The sequence below is a fragment of the Phyllobates terribilis genome, unplaced genomic scaffold (assembly GCF_046119375.1).
Source record: "Phyllobates terribilis strain yellow unplaced genomic scaffold, ASM4611937v1 Scaffold_1__5_contigs__length_1240528914, whole genome shotgun sequence".
NCBI classification, from domain to species: Eukaryota; Metazoa; Chordata; class Amphibia; order Anura; family Dendrobatidae; genus Phyllobates; species Phyllobates terribilis.
In genome coordinates this window covers 796,382,110-796,409,647 of record NW_027362761.1, presented here as the reverse complement: position 1 = coordinate 796,409,647, position 27,538 = coordinate 796,382,110, and the positions used below count along the sequence as shown (strand labels likewise).

The 27,538-nt window shown below is 41.2% G+C and overlaps 1 protein-coding gene and 1 long non-coding RNA gene across 3 annotated transcripts in view; one reads left to right on the top strand and one right to left on the bottom strand.

Annotated features, from left to right (window-relative positions):
- Positions 1-27,538, bottom strand: part of RBPMS (RNA binding protein, mRNA processing factor) — a 188,116-nt gene that overhangs the window by 63,441 nt on the left and 97,137 nt on the right. For both annotated transcript variants that reach the window (XM_073637057.1, XM_073637058.1), the window contains exon 5: positions 13,050-13,200. In XM_073637057.1, the coding sequence (XP_073493158.1) occupies positions 13,050-13,200 (151 nt within the window). The remainder of the gene's footprint in view (positions 1-13,049; positions 13,201-27,538) is intronic.
- LOC141151479 (uncharacterized) overlaps positions 1-27,538 on the top strand; it is an 83,052-nt gene that overhangs the window by 53,535 nt on the left and 1,979 nt on the right. The window contains exon 2 of the long non-coding RNA XR_012247131.1: positions 27,350-27,408. This is a non-coding gene — a long non-coding RNA (uncharacterized lncRNA). The remainder of the gene's footprint in view (positions 1-27,349; positions 27,409-27,538) is intronic.

Genomic DNA, 27,538 nt, shown 5'->3' with positions numbered 1-27,538 from the left:
CTTTTTATCCTCAGTTTTCTGATCTCTGCTGGGGATTTGGAAAAGAGAAGGGTACTCTCACATATATATGTGGCAGAGCTGTGAAAGAAGTTTGTTTCTGGTCAGCTAGTTATGATATTTATAATAAAGTTTTTTTTAGATTCAGTACACTGGTCGCCGGAGATGGCTCTGTTATCTATTATACCAGGTTCAGTCTCTTCTCTGAAGAAAGATCTAATGTGTTTCTTTATACAAGCAGCTACTATAGTTATTCAATGCCACCAGAAGACCTTGCAGGTACCCTATCTTGTGGAGGGCTAGATACCTTCCCGGATATTTGTAGGATGCAGCAGCTAATCACCTGGAACCACGAAAGGACTGACCAGTTCTTCAGAACATGGAGCCATTGGTTTGTTTTTAAGCATTCTGAAGAATTCTTATCTTGGCTAGATAACCAAACTAATTCAAGACTGCAAGTATGGACTAAGGCTATGTGCCCACGATGCAGAAATGCTCTGGATTTTTCCTGAGCGTTTCTGCATCTCCCTGGCAGAAAAAACGCATGCGGATTGTACATGAGGATTGTACATGCGTTTTTCCTGCCAGGGACATGCGGATATGAAGCGTTCTTCACATACATTTCCACATGCGGGTTGTCAAGCGCTTTCCAAACGATTTTAGCATCACTTGGAAAGTGTTGTCAACTTGGTCACACTATATAAATCCATGCAAAAGGCATGGATTTATATAGTGTGACCCGACAGAATGCAAAAAAAAAAAAAAAAATCTATACTTACCTTCCGATGGCCCCCGGTGTCTTGCTTCGCTCGGTGCTGACTGCCGGCAGATCGTGGTACACTGAAGGATCTGCCGACGTCAGCGTCGCGTGACCAATCACATGATTATGACGTCAGCGCAGGTCCTTCAGTCCATCGCGATTTTCCGGCAAGGGAGGAGGAGCGCACTGCGGGCCGTCAGAAGGTAAGTATAATATTTATTTTTTATTTTATTCTTTTTTTTACAGTTTCTATGGTACCCGGGTCCAGAGGAGAGTCTCCTCTCCTCTAGACCTGGGTACCATCCGCACATTGAAATGCATGGATTCCGCATGTACAGATCCAGTGAGGCGGAATCCATGCGTTCTAATGCAAGTCAATGGCGGCGAAAACGCAGCACTTCCGCAAAATAATTGGTAGTGCTGCGTTTTTTTCCGCAATGATAATCCGCAGCGGAAATTTCCGCAGCATGTGCACAGCACATGCGGATTATCATTGGGGAACATGGCAGGCCTTCTACCATGCGTTTTTTAAGCGTTTCTGCAGCATTTTTGCCGCTGCGGAAACGCTTAAAAAACGCATCGTGGGCACACAGCCTTATACTCCCTCTTCTTTTTCTCATTCCTTCTCAATTACTTCTCAATCTCATTATTTTTTTCTTCTTAATAAAAATACTAGCATATTGGCTTCAGTCCCCACCACTGAAACTGCCCGAACCAAAATTACTAACAACTGACTTACCGCCAAAACTAACAGATAATTCTCTGTCCCACTCTGTCTTCCACACAGTCATCCACTCCCTCCTGCTGCAGATCCTCTCTTCCCTTGGAATTAAAGACCTTGCCCTCTCCTGGATCTCCTCATACCATACTAGCCGCACATTTAGCATCTCCCATTGACATACTACCTCCTCATCCTGCCCTCTCTCTGTTGGTGTCCCTCCAGGCCCTGTCTTGGGACCCATACGCTTCTCCATCTATACCTTTGGCCTGGGACAATTCAAAGTTCCATTGCTTTCAGTACCACCTATACGATTATGACACTCAGATCTACTTTTCTGGCCCAGATGTCACCTCTCTGCTGTCCAGAATCCCAGAGTGTCTATCAGCCATATCCTCCTTCTCATCACGCTTCCTAAAGCTCAATGTGGACAAAACCAAACTCATCATCATTCCTCCATCACACTTAACTCTCATACCTGATCTGTCTATCACAATAAATGACATCCCGCTTTCCCCTGAAGTTCGCTGCCTCGGAGTAGCCCTTGACTCTGCCCTGTCCTTCAAACCGCACATTCAAGCTCTTACCACCGCCTGTCGCCTCCAGCTCAAAAGTTTCCAAAATCTGTCCTTCCCTCAAGTGCACACCCTCATCATCGCCCACCTTGACTACTGCAATATCCTCCTCTGTGGTCTCCCAGCTAACTCTCTCGCACCTCTCCAGTCGGTCCTCAACTTCTGATTAATCCAGTTGTCTCCTTGCTACTCCTCCAGTTCTCCCCTACACAAATCCCTACATTGGCTTCCAATTCCCCAACGGATCCAGTTTAAACTACAAACATTGACCTACAAAAGCCTTTTATAATCTGTTCCCTCCATATATCTCTGAACTAATCTCCTGATTCCTACCCACGCATACTCTATGGTCCTCTCAAGACCTCCCTCCCATCTCCACACTCATACGTTCCTCATCTAATTGCCTCCAAGACTTCTCCCGTGTATCCCCCATCCTTTGGAATTCCCCATTCCCAACAGGTCCGATTATCCATCACATTCAAAACCTTCAGGCGGAATTTGAAAATCTTTTCAAAAAAGCTTACAGTTTAAAATTACCCCAATGTCACCTTATCACCCCCGGTGCTGCTGCAACAACCTAACCTAAGGTCTCTTTCCCCATTATCCTGTAGAATATAAGCTCACAACTGCAGGGCCCTCTCTCCTTCTGTTTCAGTCTGTCTTAGTTTGTTCATTGTAATTTAGATCTGTACAGCACCATAGAATCAACAGTGCTCTAAAAATTAATAATAATAATATTGTTATTCATCCTGCTTGACTTGTCAGTTTATGTACAGTTTCTATCTCTAGCATGTATCTTATGATACTATCTAATAAAAATAATTGAACCATAATTTTTTTTTCCCAAAAATGTAAACTCACTGAGTAACTGCTGATGACGACTTCCATTTCCTGTCTATCCTGCAACCCATATAAACTCTCTTATTTTTGAGTAAACTTGCTATTGTCTCTGGCCAAAATTAAAGGCCGTTCCAAGGTAACAAAACTATATAAATCTATTTCAATGCTCAGTGGGACTGTAACCTAAACAAAGCAGCTTACTTCCTGTATTACAATACTACAGGCAGCGTATCTTAAAATCACAGACAACCAACATTTTTCTAAAAACACAATAAAAGTCCATGATGATTTAATGTCAGTAAAATCAACACCCCCAAACTGCATAAATGAACTTGTAACTCCTTGAAATGTAAATCTATTGACAACTTTATAGTTTGTATCTGTTGCTGCATTCCTGAGTAATTAGCATTTTAGTGTACATGCAAATGAGGCATTAAGTGCTATGGACGTGACAGAACATTTCAAGAGCTTCTGCCTCCTGGTGGATATTGCCCAGCCCAGTGCAAGTCTCTTTAGTTTGATTGATAGCTCACTGTCGGTATGATGTCAGGTGCCAGGCAAAGAAAGAAGACAGAGTTATCAATCAAGCTAATGAGACTGGGGCTTGGTGGATTTGATTGATAGCTCACTGTCGGTATGATGTCAGGTGCCAGGCAAAGAAAGAAGACAGAGTTATCAATCAAGCTAATGAGACTGGGGCTTGGTGGATTTGATTGATAGCTCACTGTCGGTATGATGTCAGGTGCCAGGCAAAGAAAGAAGACAGAGTTATCAATCAAGCTAATGAGACTGGGGCTTGGTGGATTTGATTGATAGCTCACTGTCGGTATGATGTCAGGTGCCAGGCAAAGAAAGAAGACAGAGTTATCAATCAAGCTAATGAGACTGGGGCTTGGTGGATTTGATTGATAGCTCACTGTCGGTATGATGTCAGGTGCCAGGCAAAGAAAGAAGACAGAGTTATCAATCAAGCTAATGAGACTGGGGCTTGGTGGATTTGATTGATAGCTCACTGTCGGTATGATGTCAGGTGCCAGGCAAAGAAAGAAGACAGAGTTATCAATCAAGCTAATGAGACTGGGGCTTGGTGGATTTGATTGATAGCTCACTGTCGGTATGATGTCAGGTGCCAGGCAAAGAAAGAAGACAGAGTTATCAATCAAGCTAATGAGACTGGGGCTTGGTGGATTTGATTGATAGCTCACTGTCGGTATGATGTCAGGTGCCAGGCAAAGAAAGAAGACAGAGTTATCAATCAAGCTAATGAGACTGGGGCTTGGTGGATTTGATTGATAGCTCACTGTCGGTATGATGTCAGGTGCCAGGCAAAGAAAGAAGACAGAGTTATCAATCAAGCTAATGAGACTGGGGCTTGGTGGATTTGATTGATAGCTCACTGTCGGTATGATGTCAGGTGCCAGGCAAAGAAAGAAGACAGAGTCATCAATCAAGCTAATGAGACTGGGGCTTGGGGGACAAACAAGTTCTGGCTTGGGAGGCACTCTGTGATGCCAAGAGCACGCAATGCTTCATTTGCATATGAATTAAAATTATAATTACTCTGGAATGCAGCAACAGATAGAGAATATAAAAGGTGACAATGGAATTTTTTTTTTTATATCGGCACTGCTTCGTTCTGAGGATACTCCTATTACTAGTGGTTCCTGTATACAGGGTTATTGTATAGAATAGGTAATGCATAAGTCTCTAGGAAAAAACAATATTCGTGAAATTCTTGTACAAAGAGGAGAGCAGGTACTCACCATATCTTAAAGCTTTTGTTTATTCCATCTTCATTAAAAAACAACATCATTAGTAGTGTTCTCAGGAGAGGGAACTGTAGCTAAGATTTGACGGCCGTTTTGTATTACAGACGCTAGAAGAGGCAAGTTGGCATGAATGTAACACGAAACGCCCATTGCCTCTAAGTTCGAGTTCTCTCTGCTCTACAAGCACTACTATTAATGCCATTTTTAAAAAACATGGAATAAAGAAAATAGTTTAAGATACGATGAGTCTCCTCTCTACTTTTATTATAAGAATTTGTCAATGTATTTACATTTCAAAGATGTGCATGCCCATTTATGCGATTTGGTAAGATTGATCTTACTGACAGACTCACTTTGAAGGGGTTTTCACACAAAGTACATTTTAATAAATATGTTTCGAATAAAAATATTTTCCTCAATTGGATGTGTTTAACCCCTTAGTGACCGAGCCAATTTTAACCTTAAGGCGCTCCTGTCAGCAGGATTGTGCTCAGTAAACTACATACACTGTCAGGTGGGCGACATTACACTGATTAAAATGATACCTTGGTTGATTAAATCCATCCGGTGGTTCTTGTGTAATCTTTACTTTCAGTTTGGAGTTAATGATATGCCTGAGCTCCAGGGTGGTCTGTGGGGTCACTCTATCTGATGCTCTGCTTACATATTCATATGTACGCTCTTATGACTCTTATGTTCCTTCACTGACCTGCCTCCTATTTTACATAAAGCATCTAGTAGTGCGGGGCTAGGTAAAATAGGAGGCAGGTCAATGAAGGCAGAGTTTGATCACACGGCAGGGATCGGATGGGAAGTAGCGCTACTTGGCTTTTAGAATGCAGATTCTGTTTGAACAGACTGTGGGCTCTATTAGCTGAGCCCCTAAGATGCAAGTGACCCCATATTGGAAATGCACAGGTTCCTCACAGAATTTTATAACATTGTGAAGTGGAAATATAAAATTTTATTGGTAAAAATGTAATTTTTTTATTTGTTGTAAATTTGTCACTTACACAAGGGTTAATAAGTGAAACCGGACCCCACAATTTATTGTGCAATTTCTCCTGAATGCAGTGATGCTCCAAACGACTGTTTGGTCACACGTCAGGGCTGAGATGGAAGGGGCGCTACTTGGCTTTTGGAGCCTTAGAATAGTTTGCGGGTGACGTTTGCGGAGCCCCTGAGATGCCAGAACAGCAGAACAACCCCAAAAGTGACCCTATTGTAGAAATTGCACTTTGAATTAAAATTGTACTTTGTTCTTGGGAAAACCTCTTTAAGGGATAGTTCACATGAGCGTATAAAAAAATCATTCAGCATCTCAGATGATTTTTTTCTTCTCACTTGTCATCGATGTGCTGTCTGTATACAATTCGTTTTTGTACAGCAGCTGTTAATCACTTGCAACACCATTTACAGTTTCCTATGCTACAGAATTGCAATTTACCTGTAAGAGTTAAATTTTATAGTGTGTCTCATTCGATTTAGGGAAGAAACTAGGACACGGTGCGATTTTTTCCACATGCAGATTCGGCCAGAAAAAAAAGGCTCATCAGCACTGCCCGATTGAATAATATTGCTCCGAGTGTTATCTGTTTTTTTCCACGGACAGCGCTTGGACCAAAAATATGATCATGTGAACGAGCCCCAAGAAAGATGAGGGATACATGTCTATAACTCAATAAACTGCTATGAGCCAACATTTAACGTTTTAAGCAAATGATAATTACAATGACATTCTCAAGTGCTACCAACCTTAAAAACAAGAAATAAATAATATTACTTTTTCTTGTGGACACTGGACAAAAAAGTCTCTTATGTTTACACTATCCACTGATAACCTTGCTCTCTACACTGCTTCGTCCTGGGCATATCATTTATATACATTTGTGTTCACTGTATAGGTTTAATGAACAACAAAAACATTTATGCTAAATGACTCCTATCCTGAAATAAAGTTTCTAGACACCATTATCAAAATTCAGAATAATATAACAGAGAACACTTTACTAGACGCTCAACTGAATTGAATGCCCAACATACTTGAAATGGGACTTGTAACTATTACATACACATAAAAAACATCACTATCTACAGTCAAGCTATTAAATACAAGCACATTCTACAATCCGAGGAAGAAAAATATGCTAGAGCCAATAAAATACCAGAAAGTAAGACTGTAACATATAATACAGGAGAAACCATAATAGGGTACTCTTTTAGTCACTGACAATCCACAGATGACTGATCGGAAGAAACCATGTCATTTTATCATGTTTCAAACCTTCTGGGAACAACTATGGACCAGATCTCAGAGGACAATCAAAATATCACACTCCCATCTATAAACTGCTGCAAAAAACTATTGCTACTTTCTCTTTCTTCCACTTATATTGATGACTATGTAACACTTCTCTCCTTTCATCACTTCATTTTTTTTTTATCTTGTTCTCCTTTTTTGGAAAAAAAAGCATCCGTTTTGTCTGTCAAAATAACAGAATTTTCTACACAGCTTTTCTGGTCATCTTTGTAAAGGAACGTCACTAGGAGAACACGGGTGGAAATAAAATCATACTTAGAAAGAGCTCACAATTGCTTATGATCAACACTTGCCCAAAGAAATGATTGATGTCGTAGATTGAGGAAGGTAAGCGGGTATTCCAAGAATAACTTTTCCCTTCCAATTAGATTTTGCTAGGTTAAAATAATAACCCCAAGTGTTATTGACCTTCCCCAGATGCAACACTTTGTTTCCGATGCTGCCGCCTTGGTCTTTGTTGACTGGCTGCAGTGGTGACATAATTACAGCTCATGTAAAACCACTAGCCAATCACTGTCTTCAACAGCTCTGCTGATGTAAACGCCACAATCCACTAAGCCCAGTGATTGGCAGCAGCGGTTTTGTGTGCTGTAGTCAAGAAAGCATCACTGTACGGTGTAATCAAAAGGCCCAGAATTTGCTGCAGAAATTTCTAGGACTGAAAAAGAGTTCAATGTATCCGAATCTGGCTTGTAGAGTATGCTACATTTTGGGGAAAAAAAAGTCACTGACTCAAAATGCCACCGAAACACCACAAACAATGCACAGTATGCAAGTCCTATTTTGCACAATAGACTAAAAAAAAATCCATGTAAAAGGTCATGTAACCTGCCTAATGGCATCACTCCCATAAAAGAAGTCATCTCACCCTGGACTTGTAACTCATAATTGGCTCACCAACACATTCCTGTCAAGCTCACTAAGATTGCAAAATGGGATCACATTTCCTAATTATCACAGTGCAGTGTGGGGGATGTGTCCTTGCCAGCTGTCATGGCTTTGTCTTTCAGCCTTACAAATAGAAGGCACAACTGTAAATTGCTTATTTTTTATGTCATCGCTTGCCCATCTTCCCTACGATAAGCTGAAGGCATTTTACAAGTGCCTGATTGGAGACTGACTTATATTAGCTAAACGCTTGTGAGCAGTCCATCTGCTTGCTTGTTTTCTTTAGCACCTCATCAGGGTTATTGGGGGCAGCACAATGAGGTGAATACAGGGTTAACACATGCAAACCTGAAATATTTGCCGACACCTCTATCTACTATATATGAACAATGATAGATGCACTCTTCAACATTGAAACCGCAACACCAACAAGGAAAAGTTGTGGAAGTATGAAAATCACAAGATGGATGGAAACGGGGGTAACAATCGCAGTTGCAGAGGGACTGGGCCCGTGCTGGAGGGGGGCTCGTTGACGTCTAGTTCAGCTGGATGTCTGTCCGAAGACGTACATGCAGCTGAAGTGTATTGGAGCGCAGGGACTCTCTAGCTCCCTGCACTGCAATACATGGCACCAGCCAATCAGAGGCCGGCAGCTGACATCGGCGTGGCAGGCATTGCTCTCGCACAGCAGTGATGTTATGTGTTGCTATAGAAGAGGACACTGTGCGTTGTGAGATCAGAGGAAGGTGAGTAGAAGGTTTTGTTTTTTTCAATTCAGAGGCAGAAAGGGACTTTTAGCGTTTTCATGACAATTTCTCCCAGTTCTATCGAAATGGGCAGAGCTGGGGTGGGAGCGTGAAGCCACAGCTTTTCTAATTCATGACATGCTGTGGTGTTCCGTACGCCAGAATCCCACCTATTTATGGATCAGGAGCATCTGACTCCACCACGTTCCCTCATCAAGGCTGACGACAAAATAACTGGTAAGAAACAAAAATGTTGAACGCTTGGAGCCGTTCTTGCACAGTGTGTAGTGTGGAGCTGGCTACACACTGCGCAAATGCGGCTCCAAGCGCCACACTGCACAAGCGCAGGATTCTAGTGACCTCGATGCAACCAGAAAAATCAATCAAACTGAGTGGGCGGTGACGCCTGTGACTGCACCGAAAATGAACAACTCTATGACTAAATGAGCAGGTACGATATAACTACAGTTGAAACCAGAAGTTTACATACACTGTATAAAAAGACACATATGCATGTTTTTCTCAATATCTGACATGAAATCAGAATAAACATTTCCGGTTTAAGGTCAATTAGGATTACCATAATTTTTAATATTTTCCAAATGCCAGAATAATGAGAGAGAGAGAATGTTTTTAGGCATTTTTATTACTTACTGCAAAGTCAAAAGTTTACATACACTAAGATTACTATGCCTTTAAACAATTCTGGACTGCCCATATGATGTAATGTGTTTGGAAGCTTATGATTTTTTGGCAACATCTGAGTTAATTAGAGACACACCTGTAGATGTATTTTAATGCACACCTGAAACACACTGCTTCTTTGTGTGGCATCATGGGAAAGTCTAAAGAAATCAGCCAAGATATCAGGAAGAGAATTGTGGACTTGCACAAGTCTGGCTCATCCTTGGGTACAATTTCAAGATACTTGAAGGTGCCTCATTCATCTGTACAAACAATTATACGCAAGTACAAAGAAGATGTGAATGTCCAGCCACCATACGGATCAGGAAGGAGATGGGTTCTGTGTCCCAGAGATGAACGTGCTATTGTCCGAAATATGCATATTAACCCAAGGACAATAGCAAAAGACCTTGTGAAGATGATGGCGGAAGCTGGTAAGATTGTGTCAATATCCACAGTGAAACGAGTACTGTATCAACATGGGCTGAAAGGCCACTCTGCCAGGAAGAAGCCATTACTCCAAAAGAAACACAAAAAAGCCAGATTAATGTTTGCAAATGCACACAGGAACAAAGACCTTCATTTTTGGAGATATGTCCTGTGGTCTGATGAAAAAAAAAATTTAACTTTTTGAGCATAATGACCATCGTTACGTTTGGAGGAAAAAGGGAGAAGCTTGGAAGCCTAAGAACACCATCCCAACTGTGAAACACGGGAGTGGCAGCATCATGTTGTGGGGTTGTTTTGCTGCAGGAGGGAATGGTGCACTTCACAAAATAGATGGCGGCATGAGAAAAGAAGATGTGATTACTGAAGCAACATCGCAAGACATCAGCCAGGAAGTTAAAGCTTGGGCGGAAATGGGTCTTCCAAATGGACAATGACCCAAAGCATACTGCCAAAATGGTAATAAAGTGGCTTAAGGATAACAAATTCAATGTTTTGGAGTGGCCATCGCAAAGCCCTGATCTCAATCCTATTGAAAATTTATGGGAAAAGTTGAAAAGGCAGGTGTGATCAAGGCGACCTACAAACCTGGATCAGTTACACCAGTTTTGTCAGGAGGAATGGGCCCAAATTCCGACCAACTATTGTGAGAAGCTTGTGGAAGGATATCCCAAACATTTGATCCGAGTCAATCAGTTTAAAGGCAATGGTACCAAATACTAATGAAATGTATGTAAACTTTTGACTTTGCAGTAAGTAATAAAAATACCTTAAAACATTCTCTCTCTCATTATTCTGGCATTTGGCAAATATTAAAAATTGTGACAATCCTAACTGACCTAAAGCGGGAAAGGTTTATTCTTATTTTATGTCAGATATTGAGAAAAACATACATATGCGTCTGTCACGGGTGTGTCAGGTGTAATAGACAGTCGCTCTGGATCTGGCTATAGAAAGTCACTGCGCTTGGCATTGCAGACACCTTCTTAATCCTTCTTCGTTCTTCCCCAGCGGCGACCTCTCTCCTGCTGCTGTTTGACACACCCTTGCATGGGAGTTAAAAATTGTCAGTTTGGTCCAGGCAATTGCCGGTGATACTTCTATGTACAGGCTTGGAGTGCTAGCAGTCGGCTAGCATCTTCTCTTGTGCCCTTGGAGGACAGCTGGCGTTACTCCTCTGGTGTCTGCTCAAGCCAAGTTATTCCCCTTTGTTTGTCTACCTTGTTGTCTTTAGTTTGTAGTGGGGCCTGACCAGTGCTCACCCCTCCCTATCTATGGCCAAGCTCTAGGGTCATCCAGGGTTTAGGGTCCTCCTCGGCGATAGGTGTGGAACCGATATAGGGACGGTAGGGTAGGCAGGGTGATATTAGATCTGCCTAGGGGTCTCCACTCTCCCTTTCTCTAGTGTTTGGGCTTCCTCCCCCTCTTCCCTTCGTGTTGCACCTAGTCTTTCCCACACCTTGCGTGACAGTGTCTTTTTATATAGTGTATGTAAACTTCTGATTCCGACTGTTTAAAAAGTGCTTTTTGGACATCATTACAGCGTCATTTTTAAAACGTGTTAGTGATGCGCATTGTGTCACTAACAACGCACTGGGGACAGTTTAGATACTTGAAATGATGTGACAGGTTCCTTTTAACTGTCATTCGCCTCTGCCAGGGATTGGAGTATATTTCAGGAGTGAAAGGCGTAATTTTTCAAGAATTCGATGGCCGGGCATAGCCATGCCTCGTCCATGCTACGCTCATATTATCATAGTTGTGCAAGATTGGCATGTAAAGGCTAAATGTCACAATATTTTTGTGAAACTTCTGAGTTAAGCAAAAATATTGTGACTTAAGAAGTTTTACACCATTCTGGCATAAACCCTTTGAATCGGGCCCGTAATGTTAACGTTAATAATGAAAAAAAAAAGACAATTAATAGAAAAACCCATGAGACTGGTGAAGACTCTATCAGTAATCTGTCATTCTTTTATTGGAAATTCTGATCAACTTCAATTATATACCTTGTCATGAGCTTAGAGGTTATGGGTTTTGGTGCACAAAAGGCAAATTGTTTTATTAACAGCAATGTGATGAAGCCAGCAATAAAATTCTAAAACAAATCCAACATCATTCATAAAGCACAAAATGTAATAAGTGATCTTCAATTGATGATAATTATTTAGCAACAAAATGAAAATGACGAGAGAGTATGTTCTACTAATAGATTGAGACCATCAGCTCTCCCACTGTTTTCTGTCACTTAGAGTAAGGCTATGAATACATTTAGATTTAGCATACTAATACAGTTTAGGCCAAGAATGTGCTCCACTGTTCTCCAGGGATGCACAAGACTAAATATTAGTAATATTACACCCAGAATCATGGTATAACCTAAAATGCATCTGCTCAGAAAAAAATTGTGAATGATAGTACAAATGCTTTTATTTTATTACAAGATATACAGTATATTATTAATGGATAATATTCCAGATATTTGTGGGGTCTCAGTAGGAAAGATTCAATATGTCACATCTACATATGTCTTCTAATGGGTTTAACTGGATTCAGAAAATATGACTTGTCCATAAACTCTGTATATGAATGGATGGAATTATTGGGCTGTATCCACTGCATGTTGTACCACTGGGTCCCTTCTCCTATGGACAGTAGTCATTTCCACTCTCTCTGGATCCTTATACAGCCCAGTGATTCCATCCCTTCATATAGTATAGTGGTACAGGTGGACATTCTGCATTTTTCTCATCCAAGAAAGACATTCCACACATATCGTATTCCAACCCGAAACGTTGCTATACTTCACTTTGTGATGTATTAACTTTTTTGGATATTTGGGTAGAAAATTAAAAGCATTCAAAAACATTCAGTTTTTTGCCTATTTTTGGTGTGCTATTCCCTTATACAAAATTAGTTTTCCAACGACGTAAAGAGTAATGTGACTTGCTCTATTGGAATAAGCACCCATTTTCTTCTTTACAACATGAATTGGAGGTTGATCAACCCACCTTTTGTCTACACTGTAATAGTGACACTAAATATATTTTTACATCAATATTCCAGCTAGAATTCCATTCCAAAATCACCACAGAGGACCTACACTGGACAATGTGATCTGTCCTACAGACAGTTTGTAAGTGTAAAAGAAGACTATCTAAGAAAACTAGAAGATGACCAGTGTTATTGTAATGTATCTTCCTCTGATTCACGTAAAGACCATATTTCCTGATTAAATAGCTTAGGTCTGATCCAAAAACACATTTTATTTAGCTATAAATACAATAGAGAAATCCAATACTTACACTGATCCCTGGAGATAAACTGAGGTACATTGTTCAGTTGAGGTGTGCTGGGATTTGGGGTTCCGACAAGTTTGCTTTTGGCCATTTTTGTGTTTGCTTTTGCAAACTCCAACCGTAACGTCTGAGGAATTTCTGGATCAAAGCGTATTCCCTGAAACCATTAAATGAGAAACATTTATTCCATGAGACATTAGCATTTAAGAAAATCCATACAGTAATGGATGGTGAGATGTACGTAATAGCATGATGAACGAGGGGTCATAAAGCAGTCTAGCGTAGACACACAGAGTAGCATAGACTACATATGTAGTAACATCTACATGATATTTGATGTTGTCTTTTCTGCAGATTGCACATTTTAGATCAGGATCAACCAATCAATGGACACCTCAGTGATTTATAATGCAGTCTGCTTTGGGTAGTTAGGAGAGATAGCCATCGATTAATCGAGCGTTCGGCTGATAGCAGTCGCAGATGTATGGCCAGTTTAAGGCTGAGATCACCCTATTCTCATACCAGGTATATATAACCAGAAGAAGATGGATTTTAAGGCGGTTTCTGAGTTTAGTTTCTTTGTTTTGATGCTACCATGGTAGGATTACCATGCAATCATGCATTTGACTAGTTTTGATGATTCTTTTACTTCTATTTATATCTACCTTAATTCCTCTTAATTACAAAGTCTGAGATAGTTTAGTAGTTATTCTTAGGGCTCATACACATGGCCGTATTTTCGACCTGAGTGTAATCCGACAAAACTTCGGATCACACATAGACCAATGCTATTCTATGGGGTTTTGCACATGTCAGATCTTTTCCTCGGACCGAGATGGGAAAGTAAAAGAAATCGCTTCATGCCTGAGTTTGAGCAGATTATCAGATCGCACTTGCCCATGCAAGTCAACGAGTGCATGCACATCATCGGACTACTCTTGGATGACATCTGAGTGTAGTCCGATTTCCACGGACTGACAGAATGGAGAATTTTTTTTCTCTATCTTCTCCTTATCCGAGAGCATCGGATGACACCATGATCAAACTCTGATCAGAATGTGATTTGCCTAATCGGCCTGGTTCTCTCGGATGAGAGAATACAGGGTCATCTGTGCCAGCCCATGATCTGCGCAGGTAGTGTTGCTACTAGACACAGCTCTGCTGCTAAGCACAGCTCTGCTACTAGTTACTAACCACACAATCTGCTGTCCAGCATGTAAAACACAAACACAATATCAACCTTTTCAGATACTGTAACTCTGTATTATACTACTTGCATATAGGACAGCACAGTGGGTCTACCTTTAAGGAGATTTTCCAAAATAATAATAAGAAAAAAAAAAACACCTATATATAAGGGAATTTATATCATATACTAAATTAAATCACATTTTAATACTACATTTTTTAAGGTTTTTATTTTCCGATTTCTTATTTTGTTTTCTGTACATGTCTATGCCATGTTGCCAACTTGCTACCGGTTCCATCAAGTAGTTCCAACTTCCCACACGTCTTCCAGGACTCAGGGAACGGCTTATTTAAGTGGCTTGCTAATTGTTAGATGTTAAAAGATTTCCAAGAAATCTTGTTAATAATCGCAATGCTCTCAGCGCTGTATTTCAGCCAATCATTGTTGCCATAAATGTCACAGTAGAAAAAAAATCAAAAACAGTCATTTATAAATTTCTGCAACAATGAAAAAAAAACAAAAAGCAAAGCAAAAAAAAAAACACCAACCAATGGCATCATGAGGATTTATATAAAGATTTTTATTTTTGGTTAGGGTACCTATGGTTGCTAGAAAATCTGTTAAAAAGAGGACCATTCACTGGATTTTTTTTATTTTTTATTTAAACTGAGTACCCCCTCTAATCGGTGATGCTCCACTGATTCTGGAACAGTTTGTCTACTGTGCCCCTCTGTTCCAATGTTATGCCCCCTGGTAATAATGGTGACAATTTCTCTACAACCAACTGGGCGTAAACCACAGAACTTCTCTGTGGATGTTTGCTTTTTGTCCTTTAAAGCTGGTCAATCAAAACACGGCAGGCGCCCACAGAAGTTCCGTGGTACACGCCCAATTGGTTGAAGAGAAAATTTGCACTGTTATTACAAGTGTCATAACTTTGGAGCGGAGGGGCCCAGAAGAAAAAGAAAAACTGTTCCAGACTTATTGGAGCATCAACAATTGAGGCAAGAAATCAGTTTAAATAAAAAAAAAAATCCAGTGAAAGGTTCTCTTTACACACCCCTACTGTGTAATATTACCTGGTCACCCTATGGACAAATTCCGTTTTCAAATGAAAGCTGATGAGTTTAGCTGATCCCACAGGTTTTGCTTCTGTAACCTGCAGTGATAAATTAAAGGGGTTGTCCACTACTTTATATGATCCCCCAATGTATTCCCCCAGGGCCCATAAGTGTTTCTCTAAATACTTTTTGGTGCCTTTTCAGCCTGTGAGCGGCGCTATCACTGGCCTCTCACAGGTATCACGTGGCCCCCGGCTGCAGCCGGCTCTGACATCCGCTGACATCACGACAAGTCGAAGCTGCAGCTGAGGGTCCCTCTTCCGCGTTCCACCGGTGGCTGCTGGGTTACGGGCGGGGCACGTCACACCCGGCATCCACCGCGCGCTTTCCCTCTCCTCATTCACTGGGAAAACGCGCGGTGGATGCTGGGTGTGACGCACAGGGTTACCCCGCCCACAGCCCAGCAGCCACCGTGGGGAGTGCGTCGCTGAGGTCACGCCTCACTTGACGTGACATCAGTGACGGGTCACATGATGCCTCTGAGCGGCCCGTAATTCCAAGAAATGGTCATTGATGAAATGAATTGGCAGACTGGGTCCACCAGGGCTTAAACAGGTCTGCCCCTTCATGTCCTTATGCAGTAATTAACCACATAGTAAGTGGATGTCCTAATGAGCAACTTCTTTAATAAATTGCTATTCTACATAGTCCTTTCTTTTTTGTATGTAATGTACCTCCTATGAACTTTTCCCCAAACATGTGTATATTTGTATGTTATGTACTGTAGTGTCAGTATATTAAAGGAGTTTTCCCACGAACAAAAGTCTGACTGTGTCTGACTGTGCAGGAACATGGTCTGATCATACCACAGCTCCTGGGCAGGGGAGGAAGCAAAAGAGTATACAGACAGGACAGCAGGGGATTGCAACTGATTCTTTCTTTGAAGTAAAACATTGTTTATTAACATGCAGTGAAATGTTTTACCTCACAGGAAGAATCAGCTGCGATCTTCTGCTGTCCTGTCTGTATACTCTTTTCCTTCCTCCCCTGCCCAGGAGATGTGGTATGATGAGACCGTGTTCCGTACACAATCAGCCACAGCCATTACACAGTACACAGCCATTGATTAAAATGAACTTTTGTTCGTGGGAAAACCCCTTTAATATACTCAGCTACCACCGTCCTCTCCACTATACAGCGCAGTTCAGCTTCTCTTCTCAATGACTTCACTGCTCTGCATCCTCTCCTCTGTGTGAGCCGGAAGCCTCTTTTACAGTGAAAGCCTATGGAGCATTAGAATGAGGCTCCATGGGATTACATTGTAAAAGAGGCTTCCAGCTCACGCACAGTGTAGCTGAACACGACCATTTTCTCCCCATCCAACAAAATTAGTGCGATTATGCTAATTAGACTCTGATCAGAGTTTGATCTGTGTTTGCTCAGAGTGGGATCAGTTTTTCTTGGAGGTGGAGAGAAAACAAAAAGTTCTACACCTTCTCCATTACGTGAGTCTGTGAAAATCGGACTGCACTCGTATGTCATCCGAGTGCGAGCCGATATTTTCCACGGACCCATAGATTTGCATTACCAATTTTGTTCCGACATTGGGATCAAAACCGGACACATCACCGATTTTTGAAAACCACAGATAGCACTCATCCGATTTAATCGGTCTTGTGTTCGAGTCGATAGAGTGAAAGTGAGCCGGATAGTCTGAAAAGCGGTGATGTCACTCAGAAGAGGAGTGGAACGGTTTTGGAGACTGCAGAAGATGGCGACAGGTGAGTAAATTAACACACTGACAGTACACTATATACACATATTTAGGGGAAAAAAATGTTACATGTGATAGTTTTCAAAGTTATTTGTCTACAAACATCGATATTTTTCTGATTTATTCTTTATTTTCTCAGAAAAGCCAATGAGAAAATCTTATTATACACCAAATCTTGTTATATTTTAAATGAGCACACTATGAAAAAACTCCTAGAAAACTCTATATACATTGCAAACTGCAAAGATGTAGGTTTCGGCCACACAATTTGCCAATATAGATAATAAATGTAATGGGTTTCATACTTCTGTCATCCATTTCTCTAGTGTTAATTACTACAGACAAATGTACGTCGTCCACGCGATAATGAACACAATGAACACTAAGGTTTCTGTTTTCTTGGAAATCTTTTAACATCTGACAATTAACAAACCACTTAAATAAGTAGTTCCTCGAGTCGTGGAGGATGTGTGGGAACAACGTAATGAAGCCAGTAACAAGGAAATTGTGTAACGGCTATGAAGGCTTCAGGCATTAGTTACTATAGAAGCCCTTATACGGGATGATTTAAAGGCAAGCTCATGGCAGATTCTCTGTATAGACATACTATATAAGTACTGACAAAAGTCAAACCGTTCCCAAATTACGCATTTATTTCCCAGATGCATTTTTCTAAAAGAATAACATGTTCCATAGTGCTGTACAGATTGCAATCATTTACGTCAGTCTCTAGCCACTATGCAGTCCTATTTCCTTACATTACATACTCAATAGACATAGAAGTCTAGTTTATCCTTAGGTTTCTTCAGGTACTTTGTTCTCCATCTACACTCCCTCCAAAAAAACATTTAATACCTATGTGAACACACAATTTTAAAAGCATATGTTGAACCTGATCAGATTGAAAGCAAGGACCCTAGTTCTGCTAGGTACCAATGGCAACCTTGAACCAACATGTTCTCATATATGAACAATAGTGGTGTTTCCTACTATTCAACACCCTAAGATTGGTTTCAAACATCCAACATTCACGGTCTAAGAGCAGATCACAATGACCGGCCCGCAATGTTGAGTTTGGGTCAGGAGACAGATGGATGGTCTAAACATTCTGGTTCATCTCAGACTGTGAATGTCAGAGATGTGAAGCCAACCTAAGAAAAGAAAAAAATAGCCAACTAACCAACCTATGCCAATCTGTGGTGGAGCAGAAAAGGTTTGTTGCTTTATGTGATAATCCCACTCAGTTACATATTCAGTACACTGGACTGGCACACTATCAGATTGTCCAGTAGACCTAATGCCATTATAAGCTCCTGAAGTTATCATATCGATTATTTTATTGCCGCCACCATTTTACGAAAAGCATCAGCCAGAGGAGTATCACAAACTTGTCTGAGCTTCTCTAGAACGCATTGCAACTATCACAAAGTATAACAGCTAATTATGAGGGACCATCATAGCCTGAATAAAAGCAGAAGCAGGAAATGGATCAGCCATTTTGTGGCGAATCTGGTTAGCGAGAGGATGTCAGTTTAGTCATAGAATCAAGGATAGAAACTCATAAAACACTGAAGAAACAGTACAGGCAGTGTTTGAAAGCATAGCAGTGAAGATTAGTGTTTGTGGAAAAGAGAATCCTTGCATTCATGTTTTCCAGGGCAATTGGAATACTTTACATTTGCAAATCAAATTTACTGGCCCATCGAGGCTTGGATTCCATAAGATCTTAGCTGAAGAACCTGTCACCATGAACATGCAGTCCAATCTGTAAGCAACGTTGTAAGCAATGTTGTAGTGTAGGGGGCGCTAAGTAGATTAATGTTTAGTTTTGTGAGAAAAGATTCAGTATAGCCTGCGTTGTAATCATTTAAAATGTTTGCTTTTTCTGGGATTTTTGGTCCAGCGGTTGGACCCATCAGTGACTGACAGCTTTCTTTATATGCACTCATAGAGATAGATGTCAGTCACTGATAGGACCGTCCACTGGACTGAAAATCTCAGAAAGAGAGGAGGTTTAAATGATTAAAACACAGGTTATTCTGAATGTTTTCTTACAATTATACTGTATATCAATCTATTCAGCTCCCCCTTCTCTATGACATGGTGGCTGCAGATTGGTCAACATTTTCATGGTGACAGGTTCTGTTAAGTCCTGTAAATTGCAAGGCGGGGGCCTTCATGGACTACACTGGATTGGAATAAAATATAATAAATATGTATGTTTTCTCAAAGCATTCCTGAATTCTTGAATTCTGGTGGGGTATGTTATCCTGCTGACAGGGGTCACTGCTATTAGATAATACTATTGCTATGAAGAGGTGAATCTGTGGCACCCTGCTGTGCACAGGTACCACAGGACCCAGGGTGCAAGGACGGACTTCTGCACAAGAGGCCCTCATTACATACAAACACCTCCACCCTTCCACCTCATACCACCAGAGGGAGCCCGTTAGGGATAGATATATGGAGGGTGGAGCCAGGCAGCTCAGTCAGAGAGTTAGTTGTAGTCAGACTGAGAGAGTCTGAGAGCGTGCTGACGCTGAGAGCAGCGAAGACGCAGCATGTCTGCTGCTGAGTTCTGAGGGCCCCGAGTGTGGCCGACGGCAAAGAGGAGAAAGGAGAGAGGAGTTTAGGGGGCAGAGGAGCATCATAGGCTCACCCCGATATACAAACCGGACACCAGGTCCGCGCCTACAGGGACCCTTTATACCCAGTAGGGATCACCGGCATTCCAGGAGGACTACAAGTCCCTGGACGACCTGAAGCTAGACCCATTACAGGACCAGGAACCACAAGGCCCCAGCATCCAGGGAGAGTGGTTACCAGCAGAAGGTCCTACTACCGAGCGACAGGTGAAGGAACAGCACGACACATAGGCTAGGCCCAGTTGCAGGCTGGCCAGGAGCATACAGAGAGGCAGACACGGACCAGGAGGCCTTATACCCGCTCACTGAGGGAGAAGTCCTGAAGTGCACCCATCCTACTGAGTACCCTGGACCGTACCTGACATCCGCACCAGTAAAGGTATTGAAGCGAATCCCCTGTCTCTGACAGTTACTCCTGCTGCGCCATCCGCCTGCACTATAAGTCCCAGCATCACCACCATCAAACTCCACACTGCCCCGGGGGCCCGCTCCACCTGTGGGGAGCAAAACATCCCAGCTGCCATCCCATCACCCCCCGGAGGTCTGCAGCAGCGCTGGTAATCCTTACCAGGTACCACAGGTGGCGTCACAAACTATTTATTTTATTTTTATTTTTATCCAAGTTACAATTCCCCCCTTTTTGGTTGACCGCCCTGGGCCACGGACCGGGCCAGCCACTGTGACCTATCCCTCACCAGCATCCATAGGCCCGGCTGCTGAGTACCCCATTGCCCTGGGGGCGCGTCAAATCTGGTCAACAACAATGTTTAATTATGTTGTATGTTCCTGGTTGCCCTTCCTTGAACAACTATTGCAGGTTAGTAACCACTGCATATCAGAAACACCATATATTAGGCCATATTCTCACAGAGTGTAAATGTGTTTTCCCCCTTTGCATTTTTTTATGCTGAGAATCTGCTGAGTTTAAAGCACCACTCCAGCGTTTTTTTTTCTTTCAGTGCTGGAGTGGCGCTTTAAATGTAAGCCCCCTGCCCCTGTTCTTATACTCACCTTCCGGCGGCTTCACCTTTTATCGATGCCACTTGGTCCTGCGGCGCCATCTTGTGCCCGTAACTTCTGACTGGCCGGAAGTTGGAAGTAACATCACAAGAGCTCAATGCAAGTCTATGAGAGCCAGAACGAGGCCAGAACGAGACCCTCATAGACTTGTATTGAAAAGTGACCTCCGCGCTGCTCCATGAAACACTGGAACTGCCAGCAGGTCACTTTTCACCGGAGACCAATGGGAGCGACGCTGGAAAAGGATGAAGACGACAGGTGAGTATGAGGCAGGGGACTTACATTTAACGTACCACTCCAGCGGTACAATAAAAAAAAACCACTGGAGTGGTGCTTTAACTGTCCAGGTATAAAGTGGATGAGATTTCATGAAAACTCCTGCCAGGTGAGCGTGTAAAGATGCTATTGAGCGGTTTATTTTTTTGTATTTTTCACGATACTCAAAGAAGATTATTATTGCGTATTTTGGTGCGAACACCTGCAGAAAAGCGGATAAAACGCAGCAGATAAAACGCTACGTGTGAACACAGCTTTAGTTTAGAGCCAGTTGTCTAGAAATCAGAATTTAGCTCTTGTCAAAGTCCCACAGAATTGCTTATTATTCCTGTATTCAATACAGGAGTTAATCAGAAAACATATAAAAGGAGTGCTCAATATACCCTTACATATTTGCTTGCTGTCTAATGTTTTTGCATAGCAACTCTTTGGAGCTCAACTTGCATTTCTTAAAATGCTTTAGAAAAATGAAGGCCGAGCTGTTATTGGTTGCTATGGGCAACAAGGCTGATTTTCTGTTCTTGATTAAAATGCCTACCTCCACACTAGTAATGAAATCTGAGCGTTCCTTTAGATTTGCTACCTGTACAAAGTCATACTATTGTGGAAAGTGTTTTGTATTCATTTTCCATCATTTTTAATAAATGTGCGCTCTCAGTGACAGGAGACACCGGATGGCTACCTTTCTAAGCTACTCCGACCATTGGCTGTGCACAACAATAATGAAAAGCAGAAGGGAATATGATCCATAAAGCTGGGGATATCAGAGCAGCGCTTACACAGATGGCAGCCTCGGAGCAGGCCATGAAGGGGGCTGTTGTGGAGAATTAAAGCATTATTGCGCTAACATCTTTAAAAGCTCAAGTCAAATGAGCTCATTTGTTTGGCAGAGTTCACCATAGCTATCAGGCAAAAGCAACATTCCTCTATCATCTTTACACAGCGCAGCTCCATATTTGGAGGCCTATATCCTACTTCATCTGCGCTTATCCTCTGGCGCTCTAACAGAGGACTAGTTCAGAATAGGTCCAGAGGAGAAGACTACGTAAGCTTCAACCCAAAGTTAGAATTGATGTGATTTCTTTCTGGGCATTGCGACTCCATTCAAAATGCTACCATGATAAGATTTAGAGTGAACTGGCATCTTATTCTTGGTTTGCATCTCAGGAGTGCCCTATTATAAGCACTGTTCTGGCAAAACATACTTTGTGACTTGTCGGCTCCATTTTTAGATTAGTTTTTGTCTCTTACACATTCAGTTCCAGTTCTGCACGGTATATCCTACAGCGTATCTTACAGGAAAGCAATTGTTCTGAACGTAGGGGCGTAACTACAATAGGTGCAGGGGTTACAATCGCACCCGGGCCCTGGAAACTAAAGGGCCCGAAATGTCCCTTTGGCTTATCTAAAAAGACCAATACTATTAGAGACTTGCAATTATTGGGGGCCCCAATGGAGCTTTTACATTGGGGCCCACAAGCTTCAAGTTACGCCATTGTCTGAAAGCTGTCATGTTTTAAATCCAATAGCCAAAGGCCCCCAAAAAAGCCCATTTTAACCAATCCGGAATAAAACATAACCTTTATTTGTTAAATTAAAAATATGAGTAACCAGTGCAAATCATATGTTAAGGTGCACATTAAAGTTACTTATTGGTCCCATCTATGCTTAAATATTATAATAGTTGAGTAATTTAATTGTAATATACATATGGATAGATCTTCCGTTTTGTAGCTACATTGGTTTGCAGCTCCAATCGCTTCAAATTGTATAACTAGCATTAAGCAAAAGGACTGCCTTCCATTATCTAGCCGTAAGGTATTGTATCCTATTTTGTAATGTCTAATCACCAGAGGGACAAAATAGAATAAGAGTTTCTCCAACATGTTTCACCCTTATAGGCTTCATCAGGGTAGCGAGGCAAATGCATATCAAAATGGCAAAACAAACAATTTCTAACCTCCACATCTGACATCACTTATCTCATCATTATGATTCCCAATCTTTCATGTTTTCTTTTACGCTGATGATGTAATCAAATGGCTGCTGATTAGGAATCATAACAATGAGGTATGTCAGATGGCAAATGTGATTTTTTGGCCTTTTGGCTACTGGATTTAAAATATTAGTTAATCCCTATCAATACCATTGAGCAATTTTGCTGTGAAAACTGTCTTATTAGCTGTAAAACATAAAATAAACATAATTAAAGGAAATTGACAGGTCTCGCCCATGTGTTTACATAGGAAGAGACTTTTTAGTGACCTGACAATGACCTGGAACGGCGTGGCGAATAGCCAGCTTTTCAAACTGTTTTCTATGAAATGCTGCAGTATTTCAGAGTAGAACATGCCTGGCTGCAATCGCACTGTCAGGCTGATTCCCGATGCCCATAAATTGGTCAGCATTCAGGGCCATAACTACAACCGGGGCACTGCCCCGGGCCCCAACCACCCAAGGGGCCCCAAACTGATGGTAAAAAATTGTATTTTAATACTTTCATTTCTCATAAAATACCCAGCTCCTATATTCCTGTCAGACAATGTCTTCCGGAGGACAGGAGAGACAATCATTTCAATAATTTCCAGGAGCTCTGCCAGCTGTCAATGAATGGAAACCTGCACTGGCCTGGAGAGTCTCATAGCACAAGATTTGTAACAATATGTTAGTCTGGAGATCACAGAGAGTTGGGAGGCACAGTGCACACTGACTGTAACAAACTCTCAGCATCATTGAGAGGAGACAGTCTCCGCAGACACAAAGATCTCTGGGACAAACTGTGAGAAGCCCTGCTATTTAATAAACATATACAGTTATTTGAAAATTGTGCAATATTTGGAATTATTCACCTTATTAATTTTCCAAACATATTCACTGAATATTTAACTTCTAAAACTTGCATCATAAACAACAAAATCTATTAAAGGTCTTGCGGAAGTGGTGAAGCCTGTGTGTTGTATACAGCACGTTCCGCACAACCTCTAGTGATTGAAATGTTGAGGGGCCCCACTATGAAGTTTTGACCCGGGGCCCCAAAGTTTATAGTTATGGCACTGTCAGCATTAATCTAGGGAGATGTTATTAAAGGGAACCTAACTATTCTAAACAGAAAAGTGACAAAAACTGCCCCCGTAGTGTCTCTAGGGACTGTGGAAGAAAACTGGGGGTGCTACAGTGGGAACTGGAAAATAGCAAAAAAACATTCTGCTACAATACCAATTGTGGAAGCTCTTCAATCAATGGAGGAAATTTATAAGTTCAAATGCTACTGAGTTCTGAAGTAATCTGCACTCAAAAAATATTTTTTAATGACTTGCACCATATTTTTTATGTTTTTCATACACTTTCTTTGCCTTGTTGACAATGGTAGGAGGCCTCGCTGAAAAGGGGCTTGACTTGGAAAAGGATATGTGGCTTAACATGCAATGTCATGCACCAAAATTGTGATGCAGTTTTCTGGTACACAGTATGCCAACTAATAGGTGGTGCAAAATTAGACTATACAGATTTACACATTTATCAAATAGCATGAAACACTATGATAACTCTGGAGTCTTTTAAGACTGTGTAGTCGGCAATAAGACTTAGACAGTATTCATAAATCTTCCCCACTCTGTTCATCAATTTTGTATTTATTCCTATCAACATTTCACAAATGTAAAATAAAGGTTTTAAAATACCAGTTTTCACATACCTAACTGATGTACCCCATGTGCTTTTACAAGGAACCCGTCAAGTCCTCCAGCTTTGATTGATGTGGATGACGTGGCCAGCGTCATCCACGTAGCTGAAAGAGATCTCAAGCCTCCGCATTAGCATCTTCCAGAGCGCAGATACAGTTATGTTTTGTGTCCTGCCCGCAGTAGAGCAAAGCAAAGTGCGCCTGTGCGACCGACGATGCTAATGCGCAGGCGCGAGATCTCTTTCAGCTATGTGGATGACGCTGGACGCATCATCCACATCAATCAAAGCCGGAAAACTGCTTTTAGGGGCAAGGAGGCAGCACAGGCGCCAAGAAAATGACGTCAATCGGACAGGACCAAAAGCATTTACATACAGAGGGAGGAAAATAAAAATGTATTTTTGGTGGTATACAGGGTGAGTTTGGGAATGATGGACACAGTTGTTTAATGCAGTACAGGTGCTCAGTAAGGTGGTGGCATTGGTTCACACACTAAAAAACTACTCACAGGTTCCCTTTAACATAGTAAATACATTACAATGTAGACAACTGGGATGGAAAATGAGGAGTGCTAAACATGCAGACATTTTTTGGTGACACTGCTCTATACATATCATAGAAGGTTTATGATAACAATCACTCATCTGAGTGCCATGACATTTGCATTACTGAACTTAGGTACCAAAGTTACATCCATGTGACTAGCAGTTGACACCAGGCAACTGGTTAGAAATCAGTAGGAACATGGTACCACGGCCAAACTAAAAACTGCACCACTATATTAAATCATCCATGTGTTTTTTTCTTCTTTTAGTTGTTAAGAATTAATAAACTGAGCATATTTCTAGTTTAATAGGGTGTTTAACAATATTTAGGTAGCTTGACAGCCACTAGGCTTCATGTCTGCTTGCCCACCATAATAGAACAAGTCCAAGATGTTCTAAAACTTTCCTCCTTGCTAAACCTTCTTGTTCCTTGACATTTCCTTGGGCTTTATTCAAGCATCAGTGATTTTTCTCATATGCATAAAACAGTCCGAGTTTCACCAGTATTTTTTTTATCAGAGTTTTGACAAAGCTCTGATGGTATAATCTGACACTAACTAAAGTATCATTTTCCCTGGGTTGAAAAAAAAAAAAAAAGTTACCGTACTCACCCTTTTCATATCAAATCATCCATGAAAAATGGACAGCACACTGAAGGCATCCAACTGCTGTCCGATTTTTTCACGGACACATTTTTCATTAGCAATTTTGATCCGAGAACTGGATCAAGATCGGACAGGTCCGTGTGATTTTGTGCGGAACACTCGTTCTGCAAGAGTACACAGACATGTGAACTGCCCTATAGACTATAATAGTGAAAAACACAAAACGAGAACTTGCATGCAAAAAAACAGGCATCTACACGAGGCCTTAAAATGAGGCGAAAATATGATGATTAAAAAGAAAATGAAACATTTAATACAAGGGGGAAGTGAAGGAAAAATTGTCATAATGTGACATGGTCTATACACAAAACTTTCAACCGTCAGCACTAAATTTGATACAATCGGGCAGATATGTGCAAGGTAGACATATTTAGTTACAATTAAATCCCTAATTTTCTCTATGTGGATTATTCCACTTAATCAGGCGCAGCCCTCAATGGTTATTAATTTCACACAGGGACTGTATTATTATAGCAGTACAGATCTATATATCAGTACTTTACCCGCAGGATATTTATAAAGGATTCAGATTTCTGAGCTTTATATTTCTACCCGATTTTCTAATTTATTAGATAAAAGTTTTTTTTTACCACTTGCTCATCTTAAATATTTTTGCGCCATTTACTGGCATGTCTAATAGAAGCAATCACTACAAAACAAAATAACGTGTCATATAAAATAAGCCCACTTGATTAAGGGCTGACATGCATAGAAAAGTGCTGAACAACTGACTCTTGGAGGATTCAGACTTAGACAAACATACTCTAAAAACACAAAAACTTTGATTTTAGTGATTTTAGGCCACACAGCTAGTTTTCTAGCACAAAAGCATCTTAGTGTGTGTAATGCAACAAGAGCATGTGCCATAGTTGAAATTGGTAGCATACTTCAGATTGCCCATCACTCAGCAAGTATACGGAAGAAATACTAAGGTTGTCTCTTTTAGGGATCTTGGATGCAAGTGTAGGTTTGCTCTCAGGCTTTTTCTAGAAACAATCATACATAATTAGTTTGGAAACTCAGCTATGCGGTACATTTAATTGTGGCTGTGACAGATAAATTTGGGATGTGTACCAACATATCAACAATTTGGAAGGTGCCATTGATAGAATGATGACTTTATTAAATAAGGCTGTGTTCATATCACGCCATGTGAAAAGGTTTGGTGTATGCAGAAAACTCCCAACAAATCTCCTACACAGCAATACTGTGATGTGAACAGGACCAAAATCAGTGATATGCATTAAAGTGGTGGTCCCGAAGGCAAAGTCATTTTGAAAGAAAAAGGCAAAAAAATATAATAACTGTTAGACAGTGTAGTGAGGGAACGGTAGGGAATTTTTAAAGCAAGTATATTAGAAAATAGCTTAGATTATAGCATCAAATAGTTAGGAGAAAAATGACTGTCTTCGAACCACCCAGTTAAGTTATCTGTCTCTTTATTCCAAGATAGACGTCCAAGGCTGCAAAGCAGAAGCAAACTATCACCCAAGAATCAAGAGCATTCTGTGAGTATATGCTGTACAGAGCACTCATTTTAGGTTCTTAGCACACATTTTGATCAAACTGTTAGCCCATCTTCCCTGACAAGTTGACCATACATTAAAATATTTGGCGGCAGCAGTAGTGCTGAAGAGG